This window comes from Eucyclogobius newberryi, unplaced genomic scaffold, assembly GCF_026437365.1.
Source record: "Eucyclogobius newberryi isolate DKJ021-1_F unplaced genomic scaffold, fEucNew1.0.hap1 SCAF_12, whole genome shotgun sequence".
NCBI lineage: Eukaryota > Metazoa > Chordata > Actinopteri > Gobiiformes > Gobiidae > Eucyclogobius > Eucyclogobius newberryi.
This window is the reverse complement of record NW_027315746.1, coordinates 1,625,220-1,653,134: the sequence shown is the minus strand read 5'-3', so window position 1 is coordinate 1,653,134 and position 27,915 is coordinate 1,625,220. Positions and strand designations below refer to the sequence as shown.

General features: G+C 48.2%; 1 protein-coding gene and 1 pseudogene across 3 annotated transcripts in view; both read left to right on the top strand.

Annotated features, from left to right (window-relative positions):
- The first annotated feature begins 785 nt into the window (after window positions 1-785).
- LOC140355902 (NLR family CARD domain-containing protein 3-like) lies at window positions 786-10,664 on the top strand (annotated as a pseudogene).
- Window positions 10,665-15,370: 4,706 nt separating this feature from the next.
- LOC140355903 (ATP-dependent 6-phosphofructokinase, platelet type-like) overlaps window positions 15,371-27,915 on the top strand; it is a 45,530-nt gene continuing 32,985 nt past the window's right edge. The window contains exons 1-8 of one of the 3 annotated variants that reach the window (XM_072440551.1): window positions 15,371-15,583; window positions 21,652-21,725; window positions 21,888-21,965; window positions 24,265-24,454; window positions 25,651-25,816; window positions 26,522-26,566; window positions 26,717-26,825; window positions 27,519-27,614. In XM_072440551.1, coding sequence (XP_072296652.1) covers window positions 15,475-15,583; window positions 21,652-21,725; window positions 21,888-21,965; window positions 24,265-24,454; window positions 25,651-25,816; window positions 26,522-26,566; window positions 26,717-26,825; window positions 27,519-27,614 — 867 coding nt within the window. In that variant the 5' untranslated portion in view covers window positions 15,371-15,474. The remainder of the gene's footprint in view (window positions 15,584-21,651; window positions 21,726-21,887; window positions 21,966-24,264; window positions 24,455-25,650; window positions 25,817-26,521; window positions 26,567-26,716; window positions 26,826-27,518; window positions 27,615-27,915) is intronic. The other 2 variants (XM_072440550.1, XM_072440549.1) reach the window with 2 other exon arrangements.

Below are 27,915 nucleotides of genomic sequence, written 5' to 3'. Positions count from 1 at the left end.
GATTTCGAGAGACTTCCAGGAGAAAAACACCGTTAAGTTTCCCAAAAAGAGCCTGTGTCTGGCAAGTGTGAGAGCTCCAGTTGTGGAGGCCATAGATCGCGGAGACAGAGATTTCGCGTGTCGCACCGCGCTGCGCATGTGCATCAAAACAAAAAGCAGCACGGACACGACCACAGCGTGTCGTCAACAGAGCAGCAGGAGTCGCCCTGCTACTGCTGCTAGTGTGGTGCTGAATGGACAGCAACACATGGGGGAAGTCTGTCCCTTCAATGTGAATGTAAATCCTGGGTGAGGATTCAAAATTGGATATGAAGATGAAATCTGACACATATTTTCAGCATTAAACTAATACAATAATTGCTGCCTGTGGTTGTATTTGGGCTGTGGAAATAATTTAGAACAATTATTGCATAATATTGAAAAAAAGAACTGAACTAGTTCATTTTTGGAGCTGTGAACGTAGTTCAAAATTTTGAATTATGAACTATTACACACTACTAATGTGTTTTGAGTGTCTAATGTTTAATGAGATTACAATGTTTCTGACGTTCCCTCTGAAGTCTGTTCATCTTTAATGAATGTGGCTCAGGATTTTGTGGCAAGTGAATACTTCATATTTTATTTAACTGCTACTGAATAAAAATGCTGATGCACTTTACACTTCTTTTGAATTCATTTTGAATTTTGCAGTAAAAATGCGATTAATCGTGATTAATCAGGGAAATAATGCGATTAATCCCAATTAAAAATTTTAATCGTTGCCCAGCCCTAATATATAATGATACTCCACATCTGGAGAACAGAGCTTCTAAACAGGAGACATCTCTGTATGTTCTGTTCAAATGGACTCTTCTTCTGATTCCAGCTCCTACAACATGGACCCACCTGGACCTGGCCCCGGGTCTAAACCCAGACCTGGACCCAGAGCTGGACCTGGACCTGGACCTGGACCTGGACCCAGACCTGGACCTGGCCCCAGACCTGGACCTGGACCTGGACCTGGACCTGGACCCAGACTTAGATCTCTTTTCAGCTCTATGTCTCTGGAAAGTGACCGCTCCAAAGATCGTCCTCCAAACTTTAGAGAAACTCCTCCTGAAGACCAGAGGTAATGGGGCGTCCAAAGCGTCCAGTTTGCATTCAAAGTCTGTGTGAACGCGCGTCGAAGGTGTCCTGCGTCTTCGGCCTTGAGCGCGGCGCATCAGGTGCGTTTGCGCGCCAGACGCCTCGGACGCTTTCGACGCGCGTCCGAAGCGGCCAACGCAAAGCAACTCTTTCAACTCTTTTTGCCTCGGACTCGGCGCAGCAGCCAATCAGAGATGACGCTCCAGTGACGCGTCTGAGGCGTCTGTCTTCAAATGTACAGGCGACATACTTCTGCGTCGGGCGTGAATTTGACGCCGCGATGTGAACAAGGCTTAAGACCTGCTTCATCCAGAGCTTCAGGACAGCGCCACCTGCTGCTCATCCTTCATCAGTGCAAATAGTGATCCTGTGTTTTAAAGGAGCTCAGATTCCCTCTTGTCTCAAACTCTTCTGGATTTATCAGTGTTGGCGTGAGCGTACGATGCACACAAACTGTACGCCAAGTCCAGAGCTGGTGCACCATGTACGCCTGCTTCAAACCAACCCCAAACTGCACATGAAAACCACTCTGAACTGCACAAAACATACAGCCCTTTAATCCATCTGTCATTAGGGTAAACCTCAAAAAGCACTTTTTGCACTTAAGCAAATGGTTCAAAGCCTCAAAAACAATTTAAACACTTTTAAATCAAAACCTCACTAACTCTGGAAGCATCCCAGACCTTTAACTAGGATCATCCCAGACCTTTAACTAGGATCATCCCAGACCTTTAACTAGGATCATCCCAGACCTTTAACTAGGATCATCCCAGACCTTTAACTAGGATCATCCCAGACCTTTAACTAGGATCATCCCAGACCTTTAACTAGGATCATCCCAGACCTTTAACTAGGATCATCCCAGACCTTTAACTAGGATCATCCCAGACCTTTAACTAGGATCATCCCAGACCTTTAACTAGGATCATCCCAGACCTTTAACTAGGATCATCCCAGACCTTTAACTAGGATCATCCCAGACCTTTAACTAGGATCATCCCAGACCTTTAACTAGGATCATGTCTTCATTTCACTGCTGTAGAACTCACTGGTCTCAGGCAAAACTGAGGCCATTGAATCTCTGCACCAAACTTAAAGTACACAAGTACACAATACACAATACACAAGTACACAAATACACATGACTAATATACAAAAACCAGCCGCAGTTCCAATGCTTTACAGAATTGTCAATAATTGTGAATAATAACATCTGCAGTGACTTCCACCAGGGGGCAGTGTGTCGTACCATAAATGTAAAGCTACATTTGCACAAATGTTCTGTTCAAATGGACTCTTCTTCTGATTCCAGCTTATACTACATGTACCCAGATGTATTTAGACCTGGACCTGCTCCCAGATCTCTGTCTCTGAGAAGTGACCGCTCCAAAGATCGTCCTCCAAACTTTAGAGAAACTCCTCCTGAAGACCAGAGGTAATGGGGCGTTCATTCAAAATCACAACAAAACAGAAACATATGTTTTAAAATAGTCTATGAAAGTACAAAAAAATAAGGATTAATCGAAGAAAAGAATCAATAGATTACTTGATTAATCATTGTAGTTTTTCCTGGCCGAGAAGGAGGGTCTAAGGACAGATGGAGCGTCTAAGGACAGATGGAGCGTCTAAGGACAGATGGAGCGTCTAAGGACAGATGGAGCGTCTAAGGACAGAAGGAGGGTCTAAGGACAGATGGAGGGTCTAAGGACAGATGGAGGGTCTAAGGACAGATGGAGGGTCTAAGGACAGAAGGAGGGTCTAAGGACAGAAGGAGGGTCTAAGGACAGATGGAGGGTCTAAGGACAGAAGGCGGGTCTAAGGACAGAAGGAGGGTCTAAGGACAGAAGGAGGGTCTAAGGACAGATGGAGGGTCTAAGGACAGATGGAGCGTCTAAGGACAGAAGGAGGGTCTAAGGACAGATGGAGGGTCTAAGGACAGATGGAGGGTCTAAGGACAGATGGAGGGTCTAAGGACAGAAGGAGGGTCTAAGGACAGAAGGAGGGTCTAAGGACAGATGGAGGGTCTAAGGAGAGATGGAGGGTCTAAGGACAGAAGGCGGATCTAAGGACAGAAGGAGGGTCTAAGGACAGATGGAGGGTCTAAGGACAGATGGAGGGTCTAAGGACAGATGGAGCGTCTAAGGACAGATGGAGGGTCTAAGGACAGATGGAGGGTCTATGGACAGATGGAGCGTCTAAGGACAGATGGAGGGTCTAAGGACAGATGGAGGGTCTATGGACAGATGGAGCGTCTAAGGACAGATGGAGGGTCTAAGGACAGATGGAGGGTCTAAGGACAGATGGAGGGTCTAAGGACAGAAGGAGGGTCTAAGGACAGATGGAGGGTCTAAGGACAGATGGAGGGTCTAAGGACAGAAGGAGGGTCTAAGGACAGATGGAGGGTCTAAGGACAGATGGAGGGTCTAAGGACAGAGAACTCTGGGACATCGTTCTTCGCCACCACAAACATTGCTTAGTCCCTGTCGCCCTCAGAGGAAACTGTTGTTGTGATTTTGGGCCTTACAAAAATAATTTCAATTGAATTTAATTGAAGAAAGATTCAATAGATTACTCTGTTACTAAAATAATCGATAGCTGCAGCCCTAAAGCAAATGTAAAGAATGTTTCTGTGAATGAGGAAGTGATACAAGGCAAGGCAAGGCAAGGCAAGTTTATTTGTAGAGCACATTTCATACACAAGGCAATTCAAAGTGCTTCACAGCAAGAAAAATGCATTCAAATCACAAAGAAATTACAGAAACAGAAATACAATAAAATTAACTAAATTAAAAATTATCAATCCAACTGATTTTCTAAACTAATAAAATCACAAACAAAAGAGAAGAGTGCAAAGAAAAAATCCTTTCAGTCATATGCGCAGCTAAACAAAACTGTTTTTAGCTTAGATTTGAACATTGTCAGAGAAGAACCTGTCTCACATCTTCAGGAAGACTGTTCCAGATTTTAGCTGCATAAAACTGAAACGCAGATTCCCCATGTTTTGTCCTGACTCTGGGCACCAGCAAGAGGCCGGTCCCTGAGGTCCTCAGAGTCCGAGATGGTTCATATGGCACTAACATATCCAAGATGTACTTTGGTGCTAGGCCATGGAGAGACTTGTACACAAGCAGAGCTGCTTTAAAGTCTCTTCTCTGAGCCACAGGGGGCAGTGCAGAGACCTGAGAACAGGACTAATGTGATCATACTTCCTGGTTCTAGTCAGGACCCGAGCAGCAGCGTTCTGGATGTACTGCAGCTGTTTTACAGCTCGTTTGGAGAGGCCAGTGAGCAGGCCGTTACAGTAGTCAAATCTACTGGAGACAAACGCATGGATAAGTCTCTCTAAATCTGGTTTTGACACTATATTTTTGATTTTGGCAATGTTTTTTAGATGGTAAAAAGCTGCTGATGTTATTGATTTGACGTGGCTATTAAAGTTCAAGTCTGAGTCCATTATTACCCCCAGATTTCTAATTTGGTTTGTAGGTTTTAGAGCGAGACTCTGGAGGTGACCGCTAACACTTTCTCTTTGTTTCTGTGGGCCAAAAACGATTATTTCAGTCTTGTCTGAGTTCAGCTGGAGAAAGTTGTTTTGCATCCACAAACTGATCTGTTGGATGCAGTGACAGAGTGAATCTACTGGTCCATATTCACCTGCCGACAGTGAAACATAGATCTGAGTGTCGTCTGCATAATTGTGATAGGACACATTTTCACTGCGTATCAACTGACCCAACGGCAGCATGTAGAGGTTGAACAGAAGGGGACCCAGGACTGACCCCTGGGGCACTCCACAGGTCAGGGTCATGTGGTCTGAGACACAGCTACCAATTTCAACAAAGTACTTCCTGTCTTCCAGATAGGACCTTAACCAGTTTAGGGCAGTGCCAGTGATGCCCACCCAGTCCTCTAGTCTCTGTAAGAGGATCCCATGATCGACAGTGTCAAAAGCAGCACTCAGATCTAACAGAATTAAGACTGAGGCTTTGCCCGTGTCAGTGTTCAGGCGGATGTCATTTGTCACCTTGACAAGAGCAGTCTCAGTGCTGTGATGAGGTCTAAAACCTGACTGAAAAACATCAAATGAGTTGTTTATTAAGAGGAAATCTGTGAGCTGTTGGTAAACAACCTTTTCAAGGACTTTGCCCAAAAATGGCAGATTAGAGATGGGCCGGTAATGACTCAGTACTGCGGCATCAAGACTGCTCTTCTTTAGGAGAGGCTTTATGACCGCAGTTTTCAAAGACATTGGGAATGTTCCAGATTGAAGCGACATGTTAACTATGTGAGTAAATGGTGCTAACAAACTGTTCAGCACAGACTTTAGAAATCTGGTGGGTAACACATCGAGGCAGCATGTAGATGAACTCAGACTGGTGATGATCTCATGGACAGTTTTGTCAGTTACTGGTGCAAAGTGAGTTAGCTCTAAGTGTCTTGGTGGTTTTAGGGTAATTTTTTGCATTGTGGGATTTATAGCATTTTTAATGCCCTGAACTTTGTCATTAAAGAATAATGCAAACTCATTACACTTGGATGTGGAAATGAGTTCTAACGGCAGCTGAGCTGGAGGGTTTGTTAATCTGTTTACTGTGGCAAACAGGACACGCGAGTTGTTACTGCAGCTTCCAATTATTTCAGAAAAATATCTTTCCCTAGTTCTACATAAGATTAGGTTGTACATGTTCAGCTTTTCTTTGTAAATCTCTTTTTGAACCTGGAGCTTTGACTTGCGCCATTTCCGTTCGGCCCTGCGGCACTCCCTTTTCTGTGCCCTGACCGAATCATCATTTCTCCACGGCGCCTTCTGCTTATTTTTAACCATTTTAGCCTTTATAGGGGCGATGGTGTCCAGAACATTCAAAACACTAGATGTAACAGAGTTCAACAAATCATTTACATTAGAACATGAGACATTTTCAAAGTTTATCATTTCAAATGATACAAAATGTCCCCTTAGATCCCACTCTCACCTTCAGATTAGAACCAGAACCAGAAAAGGTTTATTGTCAATGACAGAATTCATAAACAGGAACTTTTGTGATTCAGAACAATATAAAACAATGAACAAAGATAAAACAACCTTTATAAGTCAAAAAGAGAAACTATTTAAATCTACTATAGGATAAAACATTACAATAGGATTAATATGTACGTGAATGTACAGCTGAGTTACATATGTAGTGCAGAACGTGTCAGAGAGTGGACTCTGAGAGCTTCATGTCTCTGTACATTGTCCCTTGTGATGTGTCATGTGACCAGCAGAGGGAGACACAGTAACTCCACATCTGGAGAACAGAGCTTCTGAACAGGAGACATCTCTGTATGTTCTGTTCAAATGGACTCTTCTGATTCCAGCTCCTACAACATGGACCCACCTGGACCTGGCCCCCGGGTCTAAACCCAGACCTGGACCCAGACCTGGACCAGGACCTGGACCCAGACCTGGACCCAGACCTGGACCTGATCCCAGATCTCTGTCTCTGAAAAGTGATGACTCTAAATACCTTCCTCCAGACTTTAGAGAAGCTCCTCCTGAAGACCAGAGGTGAGAGCTGCTTCATCCAGAGCTCTAGACATGTTCTCAGGACAGCGCCACCTGCTGCTCATCCTTCATCAGTGCAAACAGTGATCCTGTGTTTGAATGGAGCTGCTCTCAGTGTGAGACAGATGAGTTCAGGTGGGACAGGATCACAGGGTCTTCTACAGATTGTACAGAGTCTCAGAGACAAAGACAGCTCTTCTCTCAGAGATGTGGGACTCTCCTGTTCATGTCTGTGATCGTTCCACAGGGAGCCGGTCCCAAAGGAGCAGCTGGACGCCATCTTCAGGGTGAGTATCCCACGACCGCAGCATGTGTGGGGTTCTCTGGCGCGCTCCTCAGGTTCTCTCTGTGACTCAAACTCTTCTCTTATTGTTGTGTTCCAGCGTCTGGAGGAGGACGTCCTGACTTTTGTCAAAGACCAGCTGCAGAGGCTCCACAGGCTCCTAGCCTCAGATTACCCAGAATGCTCTGAGAGTGAGGGGGAGGAGCCGAGCAGCAGAGAGGTTCTGAACATCACCCTGGACTTCCTGAGGAGGATGGACCAGGAGCAGCTGGCCCAGCTCCTGCAGGACAGTAAGAACTCTGTTACTGTCCATCTGAGGAACAGCTCCAGGCTCTGATCTGTTTAACTTTACAATTAAAAGTAGTTCATTTGACATTTTAGTGAAGAAGAAGTTTTCACAAATCAGAAGGAGCTTGAGTTGACAGTTGTTTGTGTCTTTATTCAGGAAACACTGTTGGAGTTTGTAGAGATAAACTGAAGTCTCATCTGCAGCAGAAGTTCAGCTGTGTGTTTGAGGGCGTGGCTAAAGCAGGAGACTCCGCCCCCCTGACCCAGATCTACACAGAGCTCTACATCACAGAGGGCGGAGCCTCAGAGGTCAACCAGGAACATGAGGTCAGACACATTGAGAGCGTGTCCAGGAGAGCGGCCGCTCCAGAGACCACCATCACATGTGAAGACATCTTTAAAGCCCGCCCACATTCATCAGAGCCAATCAGAGCGGTGCTGACGAAGGGCGTGGCTGGCGTGGGGAAAACAGTGCTGACTCAGAAGTTCAGTCTGGACTGGGCTGAAGGCAGGGCCCATCAGGAGCTCCAGCTGCTGTTCCCGTTCACTTTCAGAGAGCTCAATGTGTTCAGAGACACACAGTTCAGCCTGGTGGAGCTGCTGCACCACTTCTTCAGTCCATCCAAAGATCTCTGCAGCTTCCAACAGCTCCAGGTGCTCTTCATCTTTGACGGTCTGGACGAGTGCAGACTTCCTCTGGACTTCAGCCGAACCCGGGTCCTGAGCGACCCCACAGAGTCCGTCTCAGTGGACGTGCTGCTGGTAAACCTCATCAGGGGGAGCCTGCTTCCCTCCGCTCGCCTCTGGATAACCACACGCCCCGCGGCGGCCAATCAGATCCCTGCTGAGTGTGTCTCCATGATGACAGAGGTGCGAGGGTTCACCGACCCGCAGAAGGAGGAGTACTTCAAGAAGAGGTTCAGAGACGAGGCCACAGCCGTCATCTCCCACATCAAGAGCATCCGCAGCCTCCACATCATGTGCCACATCCCGGTCTTCTGCTGGATCCTCTCCACAATTATACAGAAGCTTCTGGAACAAACAAAGAGACCAGAGCTGCCCCGGACTCTCACACAGATTGTACGTCCACTTCCTGGTGGTGCAGGCCAAAGTCCAGAACATCAAGTATCACCAGGGATCAGGGGCAGACCTTCACTGGACTCCAGAGACCAGGGAGATGGTGCGGTCTCTGGGAAAACTGGCCTTTGAGCAGCTGCAGAAAGGAAACCTGATCTTCTATGAGTGTGACCTGAGCGAGTGTGGACTGGACGCTGCAGCGGCCTCAGTGTACTCCGGAGTGTTCACACAGGTCTTTAGAGAGGAGCCAGGCCTGTACCAGGACAAGGTCTACTGCTTTATCCATCTGAGTGTGCAGGAGTTTCTGGCTGCTCTTCACGTCCATCAGACCTTCTTCAGCTCTGGAGAGAACCTGCTGTCATCACCACACTCCTCTGAGAGTCCTGAGTCTGAGGCAGACTTCTACCGCTCTGCTGTGGACCAGGCCTTACAGAGTCCAAACGGACACCTGGACCTGTTCCTGCGCTTCCTTCTGGGGCTGTCTCTGTCCACCAATCAGAGCCTGCTGCAGGGTCTGCTGAATCAGACAGGAAGTAGCTCAAGGACCAATCAGGAGACAGTAAAGTACATCAAAGAAAAGCTGAATGAAGAGGGTCTGTCTGCAGAGAGAAGTCTGAACCTGCTCCACTGTCTGAACGAGCTGAACGACCTCAGTCTGATGATGGAGATAGACGAGTACATGAGATTAGGACGTCGCTTCTTAAGTTCTCCTGCTCAGTGGTCAGCTCCGTCCTTCCTCTTACTGTCCTCAGACTCAGACCTGGAAGAATTTGACCTGAGGAAATACCAGGTCTCAAAGACAGCACTCCTGGGTCTGCTGCCGGTGATCAAAGCCTCCACCAAAGTCCTGTGAGTCCAGACTGTATTTAAACTCTTGTGTCATGGTTCTAGTCTCTAATGTCCCTCTCTGTCCTCAGTCTTCCTGCCTGTGGCCTGTCCCCTCACAGCTGTGGTCCTCTGGCCTCAGTCCTCAGCTCCTCCAGTCTCACAGTCTTGGATCTGAGTCACAACGACCTCCAGGACTCAGGAGTGGAGCTGCTGTGTTCTGGACTGAAGAGCGCCCCCTGCAGACTGGAGACTCTCAGGTGAAACGCTCCCATGATGCACTCTGCCCCTTGTGTCCACATGAGTGTAAAGCTGCCCCTTGTGTCCACATGAGTGTAACGCTGCCCCTTGTGTTCACATAAGTGTAACGCTGCCCCTTGTGTCCACATGAGTGTAACGCTGCCTCTTGTGTCCACATGAGTGTAACGCTGCCTCTTGTGTCCACATGAGTGTAATGCTGTGTGTCTTTAGACTGTCTGGATGTCTTGTCTCAGAAAGGGGCGGGGCTGCTCTGGCCTCAGCTCTAAGCTCCTCCCACTCCCATCTGACAGAGTTAGACCTGAGCTACAACCATCCAGGACCCTCAGCAGAGCTCCTGACCGCTCTACGGGACGACCCCCACTGCCCCCTGGACTCTCTCAGGTCTGGGTCCTGGTTCAGTCTCTGGTCCATGGTTGGTCCAGGTTTGGGTCTGTGGTCTGGTCTAAACTGGACTTGTGTGTTTCAGGTTGGATCCTGCTGGAGAACAGAGGATGGTCCCAGGTCTGAGGAAGTGTGAGTCTCTGTATTTCATTCAGTTCAAAGAAACATGAACAATATGTGACTTTATCAGACTTCAAATCTTCACAGTTAAAGAGGAAACATCTGAGAGAGAGATTTGAGCTGAAAAAGACTTGAGACATGACTGTTCTGTTCATCACCTCTAACAATATAAAGAACTGTTCAGATTCACAGGAACAGGAAGTGATGTCATGTGTTTGTGTCCTCAGATTCCTGTGAGTTCTCTCTGGATCCAAACACAGCTCACAGAAGACTCAAACTGTCTGAGGACAAACGGACAGTTACCATGACGACAGAGGAGCAGCAGCGTCCACATCATGAGGACAGATTTACATACTGGACTCAGGTCATGAGCAGCACTGGCCTGAGGGGGCGCTGTTACTGGGAGGTGGACTGGAGGGGGAGGAGGGGCTTTAATGTAGCAGTGAGTTACAGAGGAAAGAGACGAAGAGGAAAGAGAGAGGAGAGTGAGTTTGGACTCAATGATCAGTCCTGGAGTCTGACGATCCGTGGAGGACGTTACTGAGGACGTTACTCTTTCTATCACAACAACAGACAAACACCCCTCTTCTCCTCCTCCTCCTCCTCCTCCTCCTCCTCCTCCTCCTCCTCCTCCTCCTCCTCCTCCTCCTCAGGTCGAGTGTCTGTGTTCCTGGACTCTGAGGCTGGATCTCTGTCCTTCTATGAGGTTCTCTCTGATGGAAAACTGTTCCTCCTCCACACCTCCAGCTCCTCCTTCACTGAGCCTCTGTTTCCTGGGTTTGGACTGTGGTATGAAGGTGACTCTGTGTCTGTGGCTCTGATGTCCCAGAAGATCATAAGATTTGGACCACGGAGGAGAAGGTCCTTCTGGCATTATTTCCAAGAACACAAGTTAAATGAATGTTAAGCATGGAGACTCTTAGCTCTAGATGGCTGAAGGGTCATGGGTCGAGGGTCATGGCTCAAGGGTCATGGCCCCAGGGTCATGGCTCCAGGGTCATGGCCCCAGGGTCATGGCTCCAGGGTCCTGGCTACAGGGTCATGGCTCCAGGGTCATGGCTCCAGGGTCAAGTCACCTCAGAATGAGAGAGCTCTAATCTTTAGACTTTTATGGTTCTGTGTCTTTTGGAGCTGATTTGATTGTGATGATGTGATATGATGTCATGCGTTCGTGTCAGTTTTTGTCACTGCCTTTAAAAGGATGTATGATGTCATTGTTCTGGAGGATGAGGGACAGATTCCTTAGTCAGGGAAAGTGATATTTACTGTGCACGAGTCAATAAAGCTTCACCTTGTATTTATATAGTTACATTTCTTGGTAATTGTTTGCAATACCACAACCATGTTCAGATATATAGTTCTCAAATAAACACTTTGCAACTGTGACCGCTCGTTGAGCTGGCATAGCATAAAGACCACTACACACCTGTTGTCACAACTACTGCTGGGGAGTTCACGTATGGCAGAAGCTTCTGGAACGGCTCATTGGAGCTTTTTGCTTGGGCATAGGACGAGGTCTGCCCTCACATGGAATACACTTGTTGCACCAATTATTATTATCCCTAGACATGAAAGGTTAAACCACCTTTTTTCCGGTTGAGAACCATGACCTCTGATCAGGAGGTGCTGATTCTCATCCCAGACGCTTCACACTCGGCTCAAACCGTCCCAGTGCAGCTGCAGGTCCGGGTTTGATGGAGCCATCAGGACAACATCGTCTGCAAACAGCAGAGATGAGATCCTGTGGTCCCCAAACCGGACACCCTCTGACCCCTGACCACACCCTCCGACCCCTGACCACACCCTCTGAACCTTGACCGCACCCTCCGACCCGTGACCACACCCTCTGACCCCTGACCACACCCTCCGACCCCTGACAGCGCCAGCGCCCATAAAGACTATGAACAGAACCGGTGACAAAGCACAGCCCTGAGGATTCCCTCACTGGGAGAAGGTCTGACTCACTGCAGTGAACACCCCGAGGGACACGGTCGAAAGCCTTCTCCAGATCCACAAAGCACATGTGACTGTGCAAACTCCCATGAGCCCTCGAGCACCCGATGGAGAGTATAGAGCTTTGCACTTTGTTCCTCCTGAATCTTAGGTTCTATCGGTCAGATTCTCCTCTCCAGGACCTGGAATAGACCTTATGGGAGGCTGAGGAGTGTGAGAGGGACCACCAACCCGCTCTGCCAGTCCAGAAGCACTGTCCCCGACCGCCATGCCATGTTGCAGAGAAGTGTCAGCCAAGACAGTCCTAGGTGTCTTGCCCTCTCCAGGTGGGTGGGGGGTCCTTGTCCTCTTCAGGTGGGTGGGGGGTCCTTGCCCTCTTCAGGTGGGTGGGGGGTCCTTGTCCTCTTCAGGTGGGTGGGGGGTCCTTGACCTCTTCAGGTGGGTGGGGGGTCCTTGCCCTCTTCAGGTGGGTGGGGGGTCCATGTCCTCTTCAGGTGGGTGGGGGGTCCTTGTCCTCTTCAGGTGGGTGGGGGGTCTTTGCCCTCTCCAGGTGGGTGTGGGGTCCTTTTCCTCTCCAGGTGGGTGGTGGGTCCTTGCCCTCTCCAGGTGGGTGGGGAGTCCTTGTCCCAAGTGGAGGAGTTCAAGTATCTCGGGGTCTTGTTCACGAGTGAGGGAAGGATGGAGCGTGAGATTGACAGTTGGATCGGTGCAGTCGCTGCATCGACTGTTGTGGTGAAGAAGGAGCTGAGTCGAAAGGCAAAGCTCTCAATTTACCGATCGTCTACGTTCTGACCTCACCTATGGTCATGAGTTTTGGGTAATGACTGAAAGGACAAGATCGCGGATACAAGCGGTCGAAATGAGTTTCCTCCGCCGGGTGGCTGGGCGCTCCCTTAGAGATAGGGGGAAGAGCTCGGCCACACGGGGGGAGCTCGGAGTAGAGCCGTTGCTCCTCCAGCTGAGGGGACTCGGGCATGTCCCACCAGGACAGCGTCCCGCAGTATCGATACAGCATTAACAAACTTTCCTCTACATTGGCGTACTGATATTTTAGCACATGTTGGAGTTGTATTTGCAGTAGGATTGTACACAGAGTACACAGTGTACACCGGTGCAGACGTGCTCCAGTCACGGCCCCGGGACCAAGACTCTGATTCTGAACAAATCCTTTTCTTTTGCTGTTGCGTCACTTCCTCACAACTCTTTGTTTCGTCTCTAAAGTCCAGACGTGTCGAGACGTTTTATCTGCAGAGTCAACATTTACTTTCGTTTCCAAACTCTCCTTTCACGCACGCGCAGCACGGATCTGCGCGCTGTGCGTCAGGTGCGTCAGGTGTGTCAGGTGCGTCAGGTGCGCCGACAGAGCAGCACGCTGTTTGGCTAGCGACGAGCGCGAGGAGGGCTGTGATTGGCCCGTGAGCTCCGCGTCCTGAGAACAGAGACGTGCGCGTGCAGACAGAGCGCTCACTCCGCCTCAGTCTTGACTCACGCGAGAACGGAATGAGATCTACGGGATCAAAAGCACGTGCTCCAAAGCTGTATAATTAATGAATACATGTAACAATATCCCTCGTATCCCGATCCATCAACAGTCGGCCAACAATGCCTGGAATATGAGAAGAAAAAGGTTGAATGTCCTGGAAATAATACATTTTGTCCTTGGAAATGTCTCCACCTGTTGCTTTGCTGGAGAACTGCTTATTACATTCACTGAGACTGAGGTTATCGTCATTACAGTGAAAAAGTGAGTTGAATTGATTAAAAGAAATGACCAAAAACCAGGAAATTCCACCCAGTTTGTACAACATTTCTTGAGAAAAGACCCCAAACCCATCTTTACGTTTTCATCGCCTGCGACACACGACTTTTGCATCGCACGTTTAATATTTCACTGTAACGTTAAATATTGATCATATTGATTTCCCAGACAAGAGTCACTGCAGCTTTTGGCCCTCAGCACCAATACTTATTATATATATATATTTAAATTTTAACTCAAGAATATATGAAATATGTTTGGTAATGTGTATGTCTAAATATGTGCTCTCCCTCACTCACAACATTTAAATCGTACGTATTGTACGTGCTGTCCCCCCTGTAGATGTCAAAGCGTCTTTGGGTCATTGAAAAGCGCTATATAAATAAAAGGTATTATTAGGCCCGAGCGCCACAAGCTGGCGAGAGGCCTATTAGTCCCGTAAGGCGAAAGTGCGCACGTAGTGCGCACGAAATCGAGCGCAAAGCGCTCGCCCACTTCCAAACACTCACTAACGCACTCCTTCACTCATGCACGCCCCGTGCAGACTAATTAGTTGTAGGAAAATGGAACATTACCGTTGTAAACGGGCGAAGCCCGTGCAAAAGTTCGCACTAAACGAGCGCTTTACATTGGGATGACGACCGCGAAGCGGTCGTCATCCCCATATAAAGCACTCATTTGCGCTAAGTAGCTCACGAATACGTTCCCCATCTCTTGCATGTTCCGTGCATATAAGCATGTAAGGCAAAAATTGAACATTATTACTGTATAGAGGGCCAAAAACACAAAGTGGGCGGAGCCCACTCAAAATTAACGAAAGTACCCGTCAGTGACCAGGGACCCACACCATGAGGTAGGAAAGCGCGAGCGCTTTCCGAAAATGTATAGTTTATGATATTTGAAAAATGGGAAACATTGTTTTCGCATCGGAATATTATTCTTTCTTCTTCTCGGGACCAACCCCCCTATTTTTCACCCAGTGAACATTGACGAAAAGTCACAAAAATGTTCACACCTCTAAAAATCGTGCCTCTCTACATTCTGGCTATTTCCCTTTTCTAAAATAAAAAAAATTGGCGCATCACAGATTCAGCAGTAGGCGTAATAAAAGGACAATTGGGGCGCGTTAGCGCCCCCTCCTCTTGCGGCGTGGCGGCGGCGTGGCGAGGGCCGATCATTGCCGCTTGCGGCTATATTTATTATTATTATCATTATTATGTGTGTGTGAATAGAGCGTTCACTTTAGTGTGTGTTTCACCTGCATCACTGTGAACTCTGTTAAAGTTTAATAATAAGTGTTATGGTCTAATAAAGCCTTTTCTCATTCTGATTCAACATATTCTTACATCTTTTTCATATTCTTCATTTTTTAAACACGCAAAATTAACTGAGAAGATAAAACTCTATTGTGCAGTTCTAGTATAAACCTTACGTCGGCCTCACACGTAGTCACGCCTCTGAGTCCACACACGATCTCCGCAGAGTGGTCCAGCGCTGTGTGTGCGTGCGTGCGCGTGCGTGAGTGTGAGTGCGTGTGCGTGTGCGTGAGTGTGAGTGTGAGTGCGTGAGTGTGAGTGTGAGTGCGTGTGCGTGAGTGTGAGTGCGTGTGCGTGAGTGTGAGTGTGAGTGCGTGAGTGTGAGTGTGAGTGTGAGTGTGAGTGCGTGAGTGTGAGTGTGAGTGTGGCAGAGCGCAGTGACAGTTGGAACTCTTCTGCTGCTGCGCCTCAGCTCCGGCTCTTCCTCTCGGCTCCGGTGTCCGCCGCCTCTGTCCCGCATCACCGCCGCCTCTGTCCCGCATCACCGCCGCCTCTGTCCCGCATCACCGCCGCCTCTGCCCCGGCTCAGGACGCACTAAACATGGCCAACAACGCGCCCCCGAAGCGCCAGGACACCAAGAAGCTGATCGAGAACCTGTCCGGAGAGGGCAAGTCCATCGCGGTGCTCACGAGCGGTGGAGATGCCCAAGGTACGTGACTTGTATCGGGGACGCGGCTGTTGGACCGGGACGCGGGGGGACGCGGGGGGACACGGGGGGACACGGGGGGACGCGGGGGGAGAGTGTACACGTTGTCCTTTTACACCTGCGTCTCAGAGTCACGTGAATCCTCCTCCGCGTCGCGGCGGCTGCACGTTTCACTCTTATCATTCTAATCCCAGCTTTATTTTCTATTGATTAAAAGGCGATTATGTAACAAGAGTCTGAGATGGACAAGGTCATGACCTTCAGGTCCTGCTCCAAATAACTCCAGAGGAAGTCCTGCTCTTTGGGCCTGGTTTAGTCCTGGTTTAGTCTTGGTTTAGACCTGGTTTAGTCCTGGTTTAGTCCTGGTTTAGTCTTGGTTTAGTCCTGGTTTAGTCCTGGTTTATTCCTGCTCTTTGGCCCTGGTTTAGACCTGGTTTAGTCCTGGTTTAGTCCTGGTTTAGTCCTGCTCTTTGGCCCTGGTTTAGTCCTGGTTTAGTCTTGGTTTATTCCTGCTCTTTGGCCCTGGTTTAGACCTGGTTTAGACCTGGTTTAGTCCTGGTTTAATCCTGGTTTAGTCCTGGTTTATTCCTGCTCTTTGGCCCTGGTTTAGACCTGGTTTAGTCCTGGTTTAGTCCTGGTTTAGTCCTGGTTTAGTCCTGGTTTAGTCCTGGTCATCAACAGGTGACCCGGGCGGAGGCGCTGAATCATTCAGGTGCCGTTCAATTTACGTCGGTGACGCACGAGCGCGCACGTGACCCGCGTTCACACTTGTCCTGGTTCTGATCTGAGCCCGGTCTGAGTCCCGGTTTATCCCCTTTAGTCCCGGTTCATCCCGGGTTTAGTCAGTTTGATGCGGCGATTGCGCAAGTGTCTTTGTGTTAAATGTCAACAAATGCCTAATTAACAATTTAAATGGAGCATAGTCTGATTAGGCCTCGTGAACGAGAGGGTTTCACTCGGGATTTGGCTCATGTTGGTCATTAATGGTCAGATATTGTTGTTACACCTGCGCTGCTTTGGAAACATCAGGAAAAAGGAGAATTTATGATTTATGTTCATTTCATTTGCGTCACGCGCGTTTTGACCGTGACGTGGGCCCGCGGCTCCACACGGAGGCCGCAGACAGAGGAGCGTGTCCGGAGCCGCGGGATGTCCGGAGCCGCGGGATGTCCGGAGCCGCGGGAGTGTCCGGTACCCCAGCGCCGGTCAGGGGAGGCTCACTGCGGCGCGGCGCGGACGTGAGGACCCGCGGCTGCACGTGCCTCTCCCACCGTCACCGGGAGTTCTCCATCTCCCGGGAGCGGACCGAAAATACACCGTGACGTCACCTGACGCAGCGCGAAAGATAAACGTATGGAGCGGTGAGATCACACCGCGTCTGTCCCGCCGGGGCGCGTCTTATGCAGCGTTACGTAACCGCAGAACGAGTGCCCAGAGGCGCGTGCTCAGGACCGCGGCACAAACAGGCGCGTGACACGGAGCTGCGGGGCGGGGCGCGGGGGGGGGGGGGGGGGGGGGGGCACACAGAAAGGAAAATACAGCTGATTATGTCACGTGACCCAGATATACTCAGCCTCGTAATGAAGTGAAAGGACAAAAGCCGGAGTTTAGTTTGGACTCTAATATAACAAAGAGCTTTATAAAGAAAGGCAAATAGTTAGAGAATCAAAATGAACAAAAATGATGTCATACTTCCAGATGTGGGGCTAAAAAGCAGGTTTTTCCTGTTGATAATGTTAAGAATAAAGACGTCACATTCACCTCATCAGAACTGGAACTAAACCAGGTCCAGGTCTGAGAACTCACCGCATCACAACAAAATCTGCTTTTGAACATGATTAGGGTCAAAGGGTCAAAGGCTCTGAGGGTCAGAGGCTCTGAGGGTCAGAGGGTCAGAGGGTCAGAGGCTTTGAGGGTCAGAGGGTCAGAGGCTCTGAGGGTCAGAGGCTCTGAGGGTCAGAGGCTCTGAGGGTCAGCGGGTCAGAGGGTCAGAAGCTCTGAGGGTCAGAGGCTCAGAGGGTCAGAGGCTCTGAGGGTCAGAGGCTCTGAGGGTCAGCGGGTCAGCGGGTCAGAGGGTCAGAGGGTCAGAGGGTCAAAGGGTCAAAGGGTCAAAGGCTCTGAGGGTCAGAGGCTCTGAGGGTCAGAGGGTCAGAGGCTCTGAGGGTCAGAGGGTCAGAGGGTCAGAGGGTCAGAGGGTCAAAGGGTCAAAGGGTCAAAGGGTCAAAGGCTCAGAGGGTCAGAGGGTCAGAGGGTCAGAGGGTCAGAGGCTCTGAGGGTCAGAGGCTCTGAGGGTCAGAGGGTCAGAGGGTCAGAGGCTCTGAGGGTCAGAGGGTCAGAGGGTCAGAGGGTCAGAGGCTCTGAGGGTCAGAGGGTCAGAGGGTCAAAGGGTCAAAGGGTCAGAGGCTCTGAGGGTCAGAGGCTCAGAGGGTCAGAGGGTCAGAGGGTCAGAGGGTCAGAGGCTCTGAGGGTCAGAGGCTCTGAGGGTCAGAGGCTCTGAGGGTCAGAGGCTCTGAGGGTCAGCGGGTCAGCGGGTCAGCGGGTCAGAGGGTCAGAGGCTCTGAGGGTCAGAGGGTCAGAGGCTCTGAGGGTCAGAGGGTCAGAGGGTCAGAGGGTCAGAGGGTCAGAGGGTCAAAGGGTCAAAGGCTCTGAGGGTCAGAGGGTCAGAGGGTCAGAGGCTCTGAGGGTCAGAGGGTCAGAGGGTCAGAGGGTCAGAGGGTCAGAGGGTTCACAGTGCTCAGCTCTGAATGTTTGAAGCAGGTTTTGTTTGGTGTTTGTGTTGCTCTCACAAAGACTCTGGCCTGGTTCCAAATACTTCTCCTGATGAAGTTCAGCCTGAGAGAAGTTCTTTGTCTCGGTCTGAGCTGCTACTACTACTACTACTACTACTGCTACTACTACTACTACTACTACTACTACTACTACTACTACTACTACTACTACTACTACTACTACTACTACTACTACTACTACTACTACTACTACTACTACTGGTGCTGCTGCTGTTGCTGCGATTATTATTCATGTTGTGTGTTGCACTTCAATGTCAAAGCAAGTTCATTGACAATTGCAATAAACCCCCCTGGTCCTGGTCCTGGTCCTGGTCCTGGTCCTGGTCCTGGTCCTGGTCCTGGTCCTGGTTCTGCCTCCAGTGAAATCTACTTGTGATTCTGCTGCTGAACTCTCCAGTGGAGACAACACTACAGTGGAACATGTGGTCACAGTGAAAGAGTTTGAACGTCCGCCCACCAACCAGATAGTGACCAGTTCAAACTGAAATTGTGATCTAGCGTACTATTACTATTACTATTACTACTACTATTATTAATTACTATTATTATCAGGCCCGAGCGCCACAAGCTGGCGAGAGGACTATTAGTTCCGTAAGGCTGTGCGAAGCTGGGCTGTGTGCACGTAGTGCGCACGAAATCGAGCATGTCCCGTGCATACTAATGAGTGGTAGGAAAATGGAACATTACCGTTGTAAACGGGCGAAGCCAGTGCAAAAGTGCACTAAACAAGCGCTATAAAGCGCTGGTTTGCGCTAAGTAGCTCACGAATACGTTCCATCTCTTGCATGTTCCGTGCATATAAACATGTAATGCAAAAATGTAACATTATTACTGTTTAAAGGGCCAAAAACACAAAGTGGGCGGAGCCCACTCAAAATTAACGAAAGTACCCGTCAGTGACCAGGGACCCACACCATGAGGTAGGAAAGCACGAGCGCTTTCCGAAACCCGACATCAAAAGTTATTCAAATGACATTTATACCTGTCACGGTCTCTGAGCGGTGAAGCCGCAAACTGTAGCTAGAATTTCAGAAATTTTCCAAATTTTTAATTGGCTGCCGTTTGCGCAGATAAAGTCAGAATTGGGTCAAATTAGAATCAGTTGTTAAACTCTTTGCCCTCAACCTACTTGAAGTGAAATCAACAGCGACAGCGCCCCCTATGAAATAACATTTTATATGGAGGGTAAAATGTTTAGTTTAGCGAAATTTGACAAAATTTGGCCTAAAATTCTATTTTGGCATCCCGATCCAAAAAAGTCAACAAGACCCATGTCATATTTGTTACGGCTTTGCCCCATGTTATTCAATGGGGAAATTGCCAGAGAATTTGGTGAGACTCATCTTCAGGACCATCAAAAGCTATTAAAAAAATTATTCTAAGAGTTCATGGTTTCTGTGCGGTGAAGCCACACATTTTGCCAAGAATTTAAAATAAAATAGCTTTTTGAATGGTAAAGCAAAGGGGAGAAGCAGTAGGTGTAATAAAAGAACAATTGGGGCGCGTTAGCGCCCCCTCCTCTTGCGGCGTGGCGGCGTGGCGGCGTGGCGAGGGCTGATCATTGCTGTTTGCGGCTATATTTATTATTGTTTATTAATAATAATAATGATAATACAAAAAATGAATGATTAATAATACTACATTTGCTTGTTGCCTCCATGTTTGTTTATTGACATGCTTGTTGCCTCCATCTTTGTTTATTGACATGTTTGTTGCCTCCATCTTTGTTTATTGACATGTTTGTTTGTTTGTTTGTTGCCTCCATGTTTGTTTATTGACATGCTTGTTGCCTCCATCTTTGTTTGTTGCCTCCATGTTTGTTTATTGACATGCTTGTTGCCTCCATCTTTGTTTATTGACATGTTTGTTGCCTCCATCTTTGTTTATTGACATGTTTGTTTGTTTGTTGCCTCCATGTTTGTTTATTGACATGCTTGTTGCCTCCATCTTTGTTTGTTGCCTCCATGTTTGTTTATTGACATGCTTGTTGCCTCTTTGTTTATTGACATGTTTGTTTGTTGCCTCCATCTTTGTTTATTGACATGCTTGTTGCCTCCATCTTTGTTTATTGACATGCTTGTTGCCTCCATCTTTGTTTGTTGCCTCCATGTTTGTTTATTGACATGCTTGTTGCCTCTATCTTTGTTTATTGACATGTTTGTTTGTTTGTTTGTTTGTTGCCTCCATCTTTGTTTATTGACATGCTTGTTGCCTCCATCTTTGTTTATTGACATGATTGTTGCCTCCATCTTTGTTTGTTGCCTCCATCTTTGTTTATTGACATGTTTGTTGCCTCCATCTTTGTTTATTGACATGCTTGTTGCCTCCATCTTTGTTTATTGACATGTTTGTTGCCTCCATCTTTGTTTATTGACATGCTTGTTGCCTCCATCTTTGTTTATTGACATGTTTGTTGCCTCCATCTTTGTTTATTGACATGCTTGTTGCCTCCATCTTTGTTTACTGACATGCTTGTTGCCTCCATCTTTGTTTATTGACATGCTTGTTTCCTCCATCTTTGTTTGTTGCCTCCATCTTTGTTTATTGACATGCTTGTTGCCTCCATCTTTGTTTATTGACATGCTTGTTGCCTCCATCTTTGTTTGTTGCCTCCATCTTTGTTTATTGACATGTTTGTTGCCTCCATCTTTGTTTATTGACATGCTTGTTGCCTCCATCTTTGTTTGTTGCCTCCATCTTTGTTTATTGACATGCTTGTTGCCTCCATCTTTGTTTGTTGCCTCCATCTTTGTTTATTGACATGTTTGTTGCCTCCATCTTTGTTTATTGACATGCTTGTTACCTCTATCTTTGTTTATTGACATGTTTGTTTGTTTGTTTGTTTGTTGCCTCCATCTTTGTTTATTGACATGCTTGTTGCCTCCATCTTTGTTTATTGACATGCTTGTTGCCTCCATCTTTGTTTGTTGCCTCCATCTTTGTTTATTGACATGCTTGTTGCCTCCATCTTTGTTTATTGACATGCTTGTTGCCTCCATCTTTGTTTGTTGCCTCCATCTTTGTTTATTGACATGCTTGTTGCCTCTATCTTTGTTTATTGACATGCTTGTTGCCTCCATCATTGTTTGTTGCCTCCATCTTTGTTTATTGACATGTTTGTTGCCTCCATCTTTGTTTATTGACATGTTTGTTTGTTTGTTTGTTTGTTGCCTCCATCTTTGTTTATTGACATGCTTGTTGCCTCCATCTTTGTTTATTGACATGCTTGTTGCCTCCATCTTTGTTTATTGACATGCTTGTTGTCTCCATCTTTGTGTTCAGGCATGAATGCAGCCGTTCGCGCTGCAGTTCGGATGGGTCTTTATGTGGGGGCCAAAGTCTACTTCATCCACGAGGTGAGGCGCTCTTTCAGGCGCTCTTTCGGGTGCTCTTAGGGCGCTCTTTCAGGCGCTCTTTCGGGTGCTCATAGGGCGCTCTTTCGGGCGCTCTCTGTGAGGGCTCATGGAATGTTCCGCATTTCCTTTGTCCTTTATTAATGTGATGTCTTGTGTTTCCAGGGTTACCAGGGCATGGTGGACGGAGGGAACAACATCAAGGAGGCATCATGGGAAAGTGTCTCCAGCATGTTACAAGTGGTGCGACTTTTTCTCTTTTTAATCACACATTATATATTTATACAGGAAGTCAAACGCTCAACCAGGACCTGGTTAGGACCTGGTTAGGACCTGGTTAGGACCTGGTTAGGACCTTGTAAGGACCTGGTTAGGACCTTGTAAGGACCTGGTTAGGACCTTGTTAGGACCTGGTTAGGACCTTGTTAGGACCTGGTTAGGACCTGGTTAGGACCTTGTTAGGACCTGGTTAGGACCTTGTAAGAACCTGGTTAGGACCTGGTTAGGACCTTGTAAGGACCTGGTTAGGACCTGGTTAGGACCTTGTAAGGACCTGGTTAGGACCTGGTTAGGACCTTGTAAGGACCTGGTTAGGACCTGGTTAGGACCTTGTTAGGACCTGGTTAGGATCTTGTAAGGACCTGGTTAGGACCTGATTAGGACCTTGTAAGGACCTGGTTAGGACCTTGTTAGGACCTGGTTAGGACCTTGTTAGGACCTGGTTAGGACCTTGTAAGGACCTGGTTAGGACCTGGTTAGGACCTGGTTAGGACCTTGTTAGGACCTTGTAAGGACCTGGTTAGGACCTGGTTAGGACCTTGTTAGGACCTGGTTAGGACCTTGTAAGGACCTGGTTAGGACCTGGTTAGGACCTTGTAAGGACCTGGTTAGGACCTGGTTAGGACCTTGTTAGGACCTGGTTAGGACCTTGTAAGGACCTGGTTAGGACCTGGTTAGGACCTTGTAAGGACCTGGTTAGGACCTGGTTAGGACCTGGTTAGGACCTTGTAAGGACCTGGTTAGGACCTGGTTAGGACCTTGTAAGGACCTGGTTAGGACCTGGTTAGGACCTTGTTAGGACCTGGTTAGGACCTTGTAAGGACCTGGTTAGGACCTGGTTAGGACCTGGTTAGGACCTTGTTAGGACCTTGTTAGGACCTGGTTAGGACCTTGTAAGGACCTGGTTAGGACCTGGTTAGGACCTGGTTAGGACCTTGTAAGGACCTGGTTAGGACCTGGTTAGGACCTTGTAAGGACCTGGTTAGGACCTGCTTAGGACCTTTTTAGGACCTGCTTAGGACCTGCTTAGGACCTTTTTAGGACCTTGTTAGGACCTGGTTAGGACCTTGTTAGGACCTTGTTAGGACCTTGTTAGGACCTGGTTAGGACCTTGTTAGGACCTGGTTAGGACCTGGTTAGGACCTTGTTAGGACCTGGTTAGGACCTTGTTAGGACCTGGTTAGTACCTGGTTAGTACCTGGTTAGGACCTGGTTAGGACCTTGTTAGGACCTGGTTAGTACCTGGTTAGGACCTGGTTAGGACCTGGTTAGGACCTGGTTAGGACCTGGTTAGTACCTGGTTAGGACCTTGTTAGGACCTGGTTAGGACCTTGTTAGGACCTGGTTAGGACCTGGTTAGGACCTGGTTAGGACCTGGTTAGGGCCTTGTTAGGACCTGGTTTAGGTCTCTTGTAGTTCTTGCTGACCCACAGTCGTTTGAAAGAAGCAAACACTCGTCTCTTTGGCCACAAACATCTCTCTCTCTCCCGGGAATCAAAGGTCAAATACTAGATATAAATAAAGATGTTCCCATGAAAAATGACATCATATGTTTACATTTGCATAATATAAATCAGGGTCATTGACCTTCTGAGCCCGAGGGAAACGTCAAGAGCACCAAGTGAAGCTCAATGAGAGGCAACTGCTGAACATGAGCTTCATGAAGCTCAATGAGAGGCAACTGCTGAACATGAGCTTCATGAAGCTCAATGAGAACGTTGTTAGTTCACGTCGAGACTTAAATGGGCTCAGTTTAGGACCTTTGTTCACTGTGGACCCAGAGCGACCTCACATATATTGAAGCTTGTGCTGTGGAGCTTCTGGAGTTATCTCGTTTCTCTTCACAACACGTCCAGCCCTCAGACCGTTGGACGAACAGTTCTATTTTTAGACAGACAGAGTCCACTCGAGCCTGGACCGCCCCACAGTCCAAGAGCCCATGTTTGTGACCCCTGATTGAAACGCTTGCAGCAGTGTCAGGACGTTTAGACATTTGACCTCTGCATTTGAACCAGGGAATCAAACTCCAGACCTTCTGCATCATTCAGCCCCTGAGTCACATGGAGTTTCCTTGTCAAACAGGATGGAGTATCGGGTTTCCACAGATATCGATACCAGTCCGATATTGAAGATTTAGCTGATATTTGGCACCAATATTTACACACACACACACACACACACACACACACCCTGCCGGGGTCTAAGCACCAGAGCGTCCTCAGTGTGAAAGTAAAACCCTGGTGTTATGTCTTGTTTGGCGCAGGGTGGCACAGTGATTGGCAGTGCCCGCTGTAAAGAGTTCCGCACACACGAGGGACGACTCCGAGCGGCACTGAACCTGGTCCAGAGGAACATCACCAACTTGTGTGTGATTGGAGGAGACGGAAGTCTGACCGGAGCCAATCTGTTCAGGGAGGAGTGGAGCGGCCTCCTGCAGGAGCTGAAGGAGCAAGGTACTGCTAATGCTAATGCTAATGCTAATGATACTGCTAATGCTAATGCTAATGCTAACAATATTACTGCTGCAGGAGCTGAAGGAACAAGGTACTACTATTCAATTAAATTTGATATTATTTTTGTAACGCCCAAAATCACAACAACAGTTGCCTCTGAGGGCGACAGTGAAAAACAGATCCAACAATGTCCGTAGGGACGAGGGAAAATGTTCCAGAGTCCTCTGTCCTTGGACCCTCCTTCTGCAGGAAAAACTATAAAAAACTGTTCTTCAGGAGGAGAACCAGTTCTTCAAGGCAGATGAAGAACCGTTCATATGGAGTAGAGACCGTTTCTCCATCCACAGGTCATTGTGATCGGGGGAAGTAAGAAAAAGAAAAGACAATGAACTGACACAAGTGAAATTAAATATGAAATATAGTTTGATAGAATAAGTGATTATCAGAGGATAGAGCTCATACTTCCCCCAGAGTTGCTCCTAGGGCAGCGGAGCTGAAACTGTGGGTTTATATTTCTGTTCCTAACTGGCCTGACCATAAGTCATTTAAAGAGGAACGTTTTAAGCCTGGACTTAAATGAAGAGACTGTGTCGCCTCTTTAACATGAACAGAGCTGATTCTATAACACAGGAGCTCTACCTCCTACTGTGCTTTTAGAGACTCTTGGGACCACCAGAGGGCTCTACCTCCTACTGTGCTTTTAGAGACTCTTGGGACCACCAGAAGGCTCTACCTCCTACTGTGCTTTTAGAGACTCTTGGGACCACCAGAAGGCTCTACCTCCTACTGTGCTTTTAGAGACTCTTGGGACCACCAGAAGGCTCTACCTTCTACTGTGCTTTTAGAGACTCTTGGGACCACAAGAAGGCTCTACCTCCTACTGTGCTTTGTGTGAGTGAAGAGCTCTGTCTGGATGATATGGTTCTGTAGCATCTTTGAGGTGGGAGGGGCCATGTCATTTATGACTTTGTAAGTCAGGAGGAGGAGTTTAAATGTGATTCTAAACTGGACAGGAGCCAGTGAAGAGACTCCAGCACCGGCGTAATGTGCTCTCTTCTTTTTGTTCCTGTTAGTAATCTTGCTGCTGCATTTTGAACCAGTTGAAAGCTTTTTATGGAGCTTTTAGGACGCGCTGCATAGATAAGTTGATAAGTTGATAAGTGCTACTACTACAGTTGACAGTACTTCTCTCTCAGGGCTCATCGACTCGGCGGCGGTCGAAAGTAACTCGGTGCTTCACATCGTGGGGATGGTCGGTTCCATCGATAACGACTTCTGTGGCACAGACATGACGATCGGCACCGACTCTGCTCTGCACCGCATCATCGAAGTGGTGGACGCCATCATAACCACGGCTCAGAGGTACTACTGCTACTGCTACTGCTGCTGCTACTACTGCTACTGCTACTGCTACTGCTGCTGCTGCTGCTGCTACTACTGCTACTGCTACTGCTACTGCTACTGCTGCTGCTGCTACTACTGCTGCTACTGCTGCTGCTGCTGCTACTACTACTGCCACTACTGCTACTACTACTACTACTACTACTACTGCTACTACTGCTGCTGCTGCTGCTGCTGCTGCTGCTACTACTACTGCCACTACTACTACTACTACTACTGCTACTACTGCTACTGCTGCTACTGCTGCCACTACTGCCACTACTGCTACTGCTGCTACTACTACTACTACTACTACTACTACTACTGCTGCCACTACTGCTACTACTACTACTACTACTACTACTACTACTACTACTACTACTACTATTACTACTACTACTACTACTGCCACTGCTACTGCTACTGCTACTGCTATTGCTACTGCTTCTGCTGCTACTGCTACTGCTACTACTGCTACTACTGCTACTGCTACTACTACTACTACTATTACTACTACTACTACTACTGCCACTGCTACTGCTACTGCTACTGCTACTGCTTCTGCTACTGCTACTGCTACTGCTACTACTGCTACTGCTACTACTGCTACTACTACAAGAGACAGTTCAGAATATCCTGCACATGGATCCGAAAGGTCATAACTGTGCTGTTGCTTTGTGTTTGCAGTCACCAGAGGACGTTTGTGCTGGAGGTCATGGGCCGACACTGCGGGTACGTGTTCCACACAACAATCAGCGGCGTCCATGCATGAACAATTATAAACGAGCATTACACTAGTGCCAAGACTGATCATGAGCTAACAAGGGCTACACAGAGGTTAGCGGTCCAAAAAGTGTGACCACAGTTTGGATTGGTCTGCAGATACTTGGCCCTGGTGAGCGCTCTGGCCTGTGGAGCCGACTGGGTCTTCATCCCTGAGATGCCTCCAGAGGACGACTGGGAGGACAACATGTGCCAGAAGCTCTCGGAGGTAGAAACAACCGAACATTTGCTGAATGTCTTGTCGCTCTCTCTCCCAACTTCACACTACAACTGTCCTGTCCAGTAAAGCCTTTGGCCAGATAAAATGTAAAAATAAAGACTTCAGGGTTTCATTGTTGTTTGGTCAAAGTCCCAACGGCTTCAAACACGACATGGAAACGTCTCAGGTTCCTCCGGTGAAACGTCTAAGGTTCATCTGGTGAAACGGCTGAGGTTCATCTGGTGAAACGGCTGAGGTTCCTCCGGTGAAACGTCTGAGGTTCCTCTGGTGAAACGTCTGAGGTTCCTCTGGTAAAACGTCTGAGGTTCTACTGGTAAAACATCTGAGGTTCCTCTGGTGAAACATCTGAGGTTCCTCTGGTGAATCGTCTCAGGTTCCTCTGGTGAAATATCTGAGGTTCCTCTGGTGAAATATCTGAGGTTCCTCCGGTGAAATATCTGAGGTTCCTCCGGTGAAACATCAGAGGTTCCTCTGGTGAAACGTCTGAGGTTCCGCTGGTGAAATGTCTGAGGTTCCTCTGGTGAAACGTCTGAGGTTCCTCTGGTGAATCGTCTGAGGTTCCCCTGGTGAAACGTCTCAGGTTCCTCTGATGAAATGTCTGAGGTTCCCCCGGTGAAATGTCTCAGGTTCCTCTGGTGAAACGTCTCTGTGCTCTGAGCTTTAACCTCTCGTCTCCCGCAGAACCGAGCGGACAAGAAGCGTCTGAACATCATCATCGTGGCAGAAGGAGCCATCGACCAACAGAACAAGGCCATCACCGCTGACAACATCAAGGAGGTGAGAACGCAGCAAGGAACTTTGGGAGATGTGGGCTGGAGCGCGGGGCGGGGCATCCGGGTGAAATGTAGGAGGAGCCGACAGGAGCAGAGTCACGGGGCGGGGCATCGGGGTGAATTGTAGGAGGGGCCAACAGGAGCAGAGTCACGGGGCGGGGGGTGTGGTCTCCTGACGGTGTTCGTGTGGTCAGATGTTGAGGGGGTGTGGTCTCCTGATGGTGTTCGTGTGGTCAGATGTTGAGGGGGCGTGGTCAGATGGTAAGGGGGCGTGGTCAGATGTTGAGGGGGTGTGGTCTCCTGAT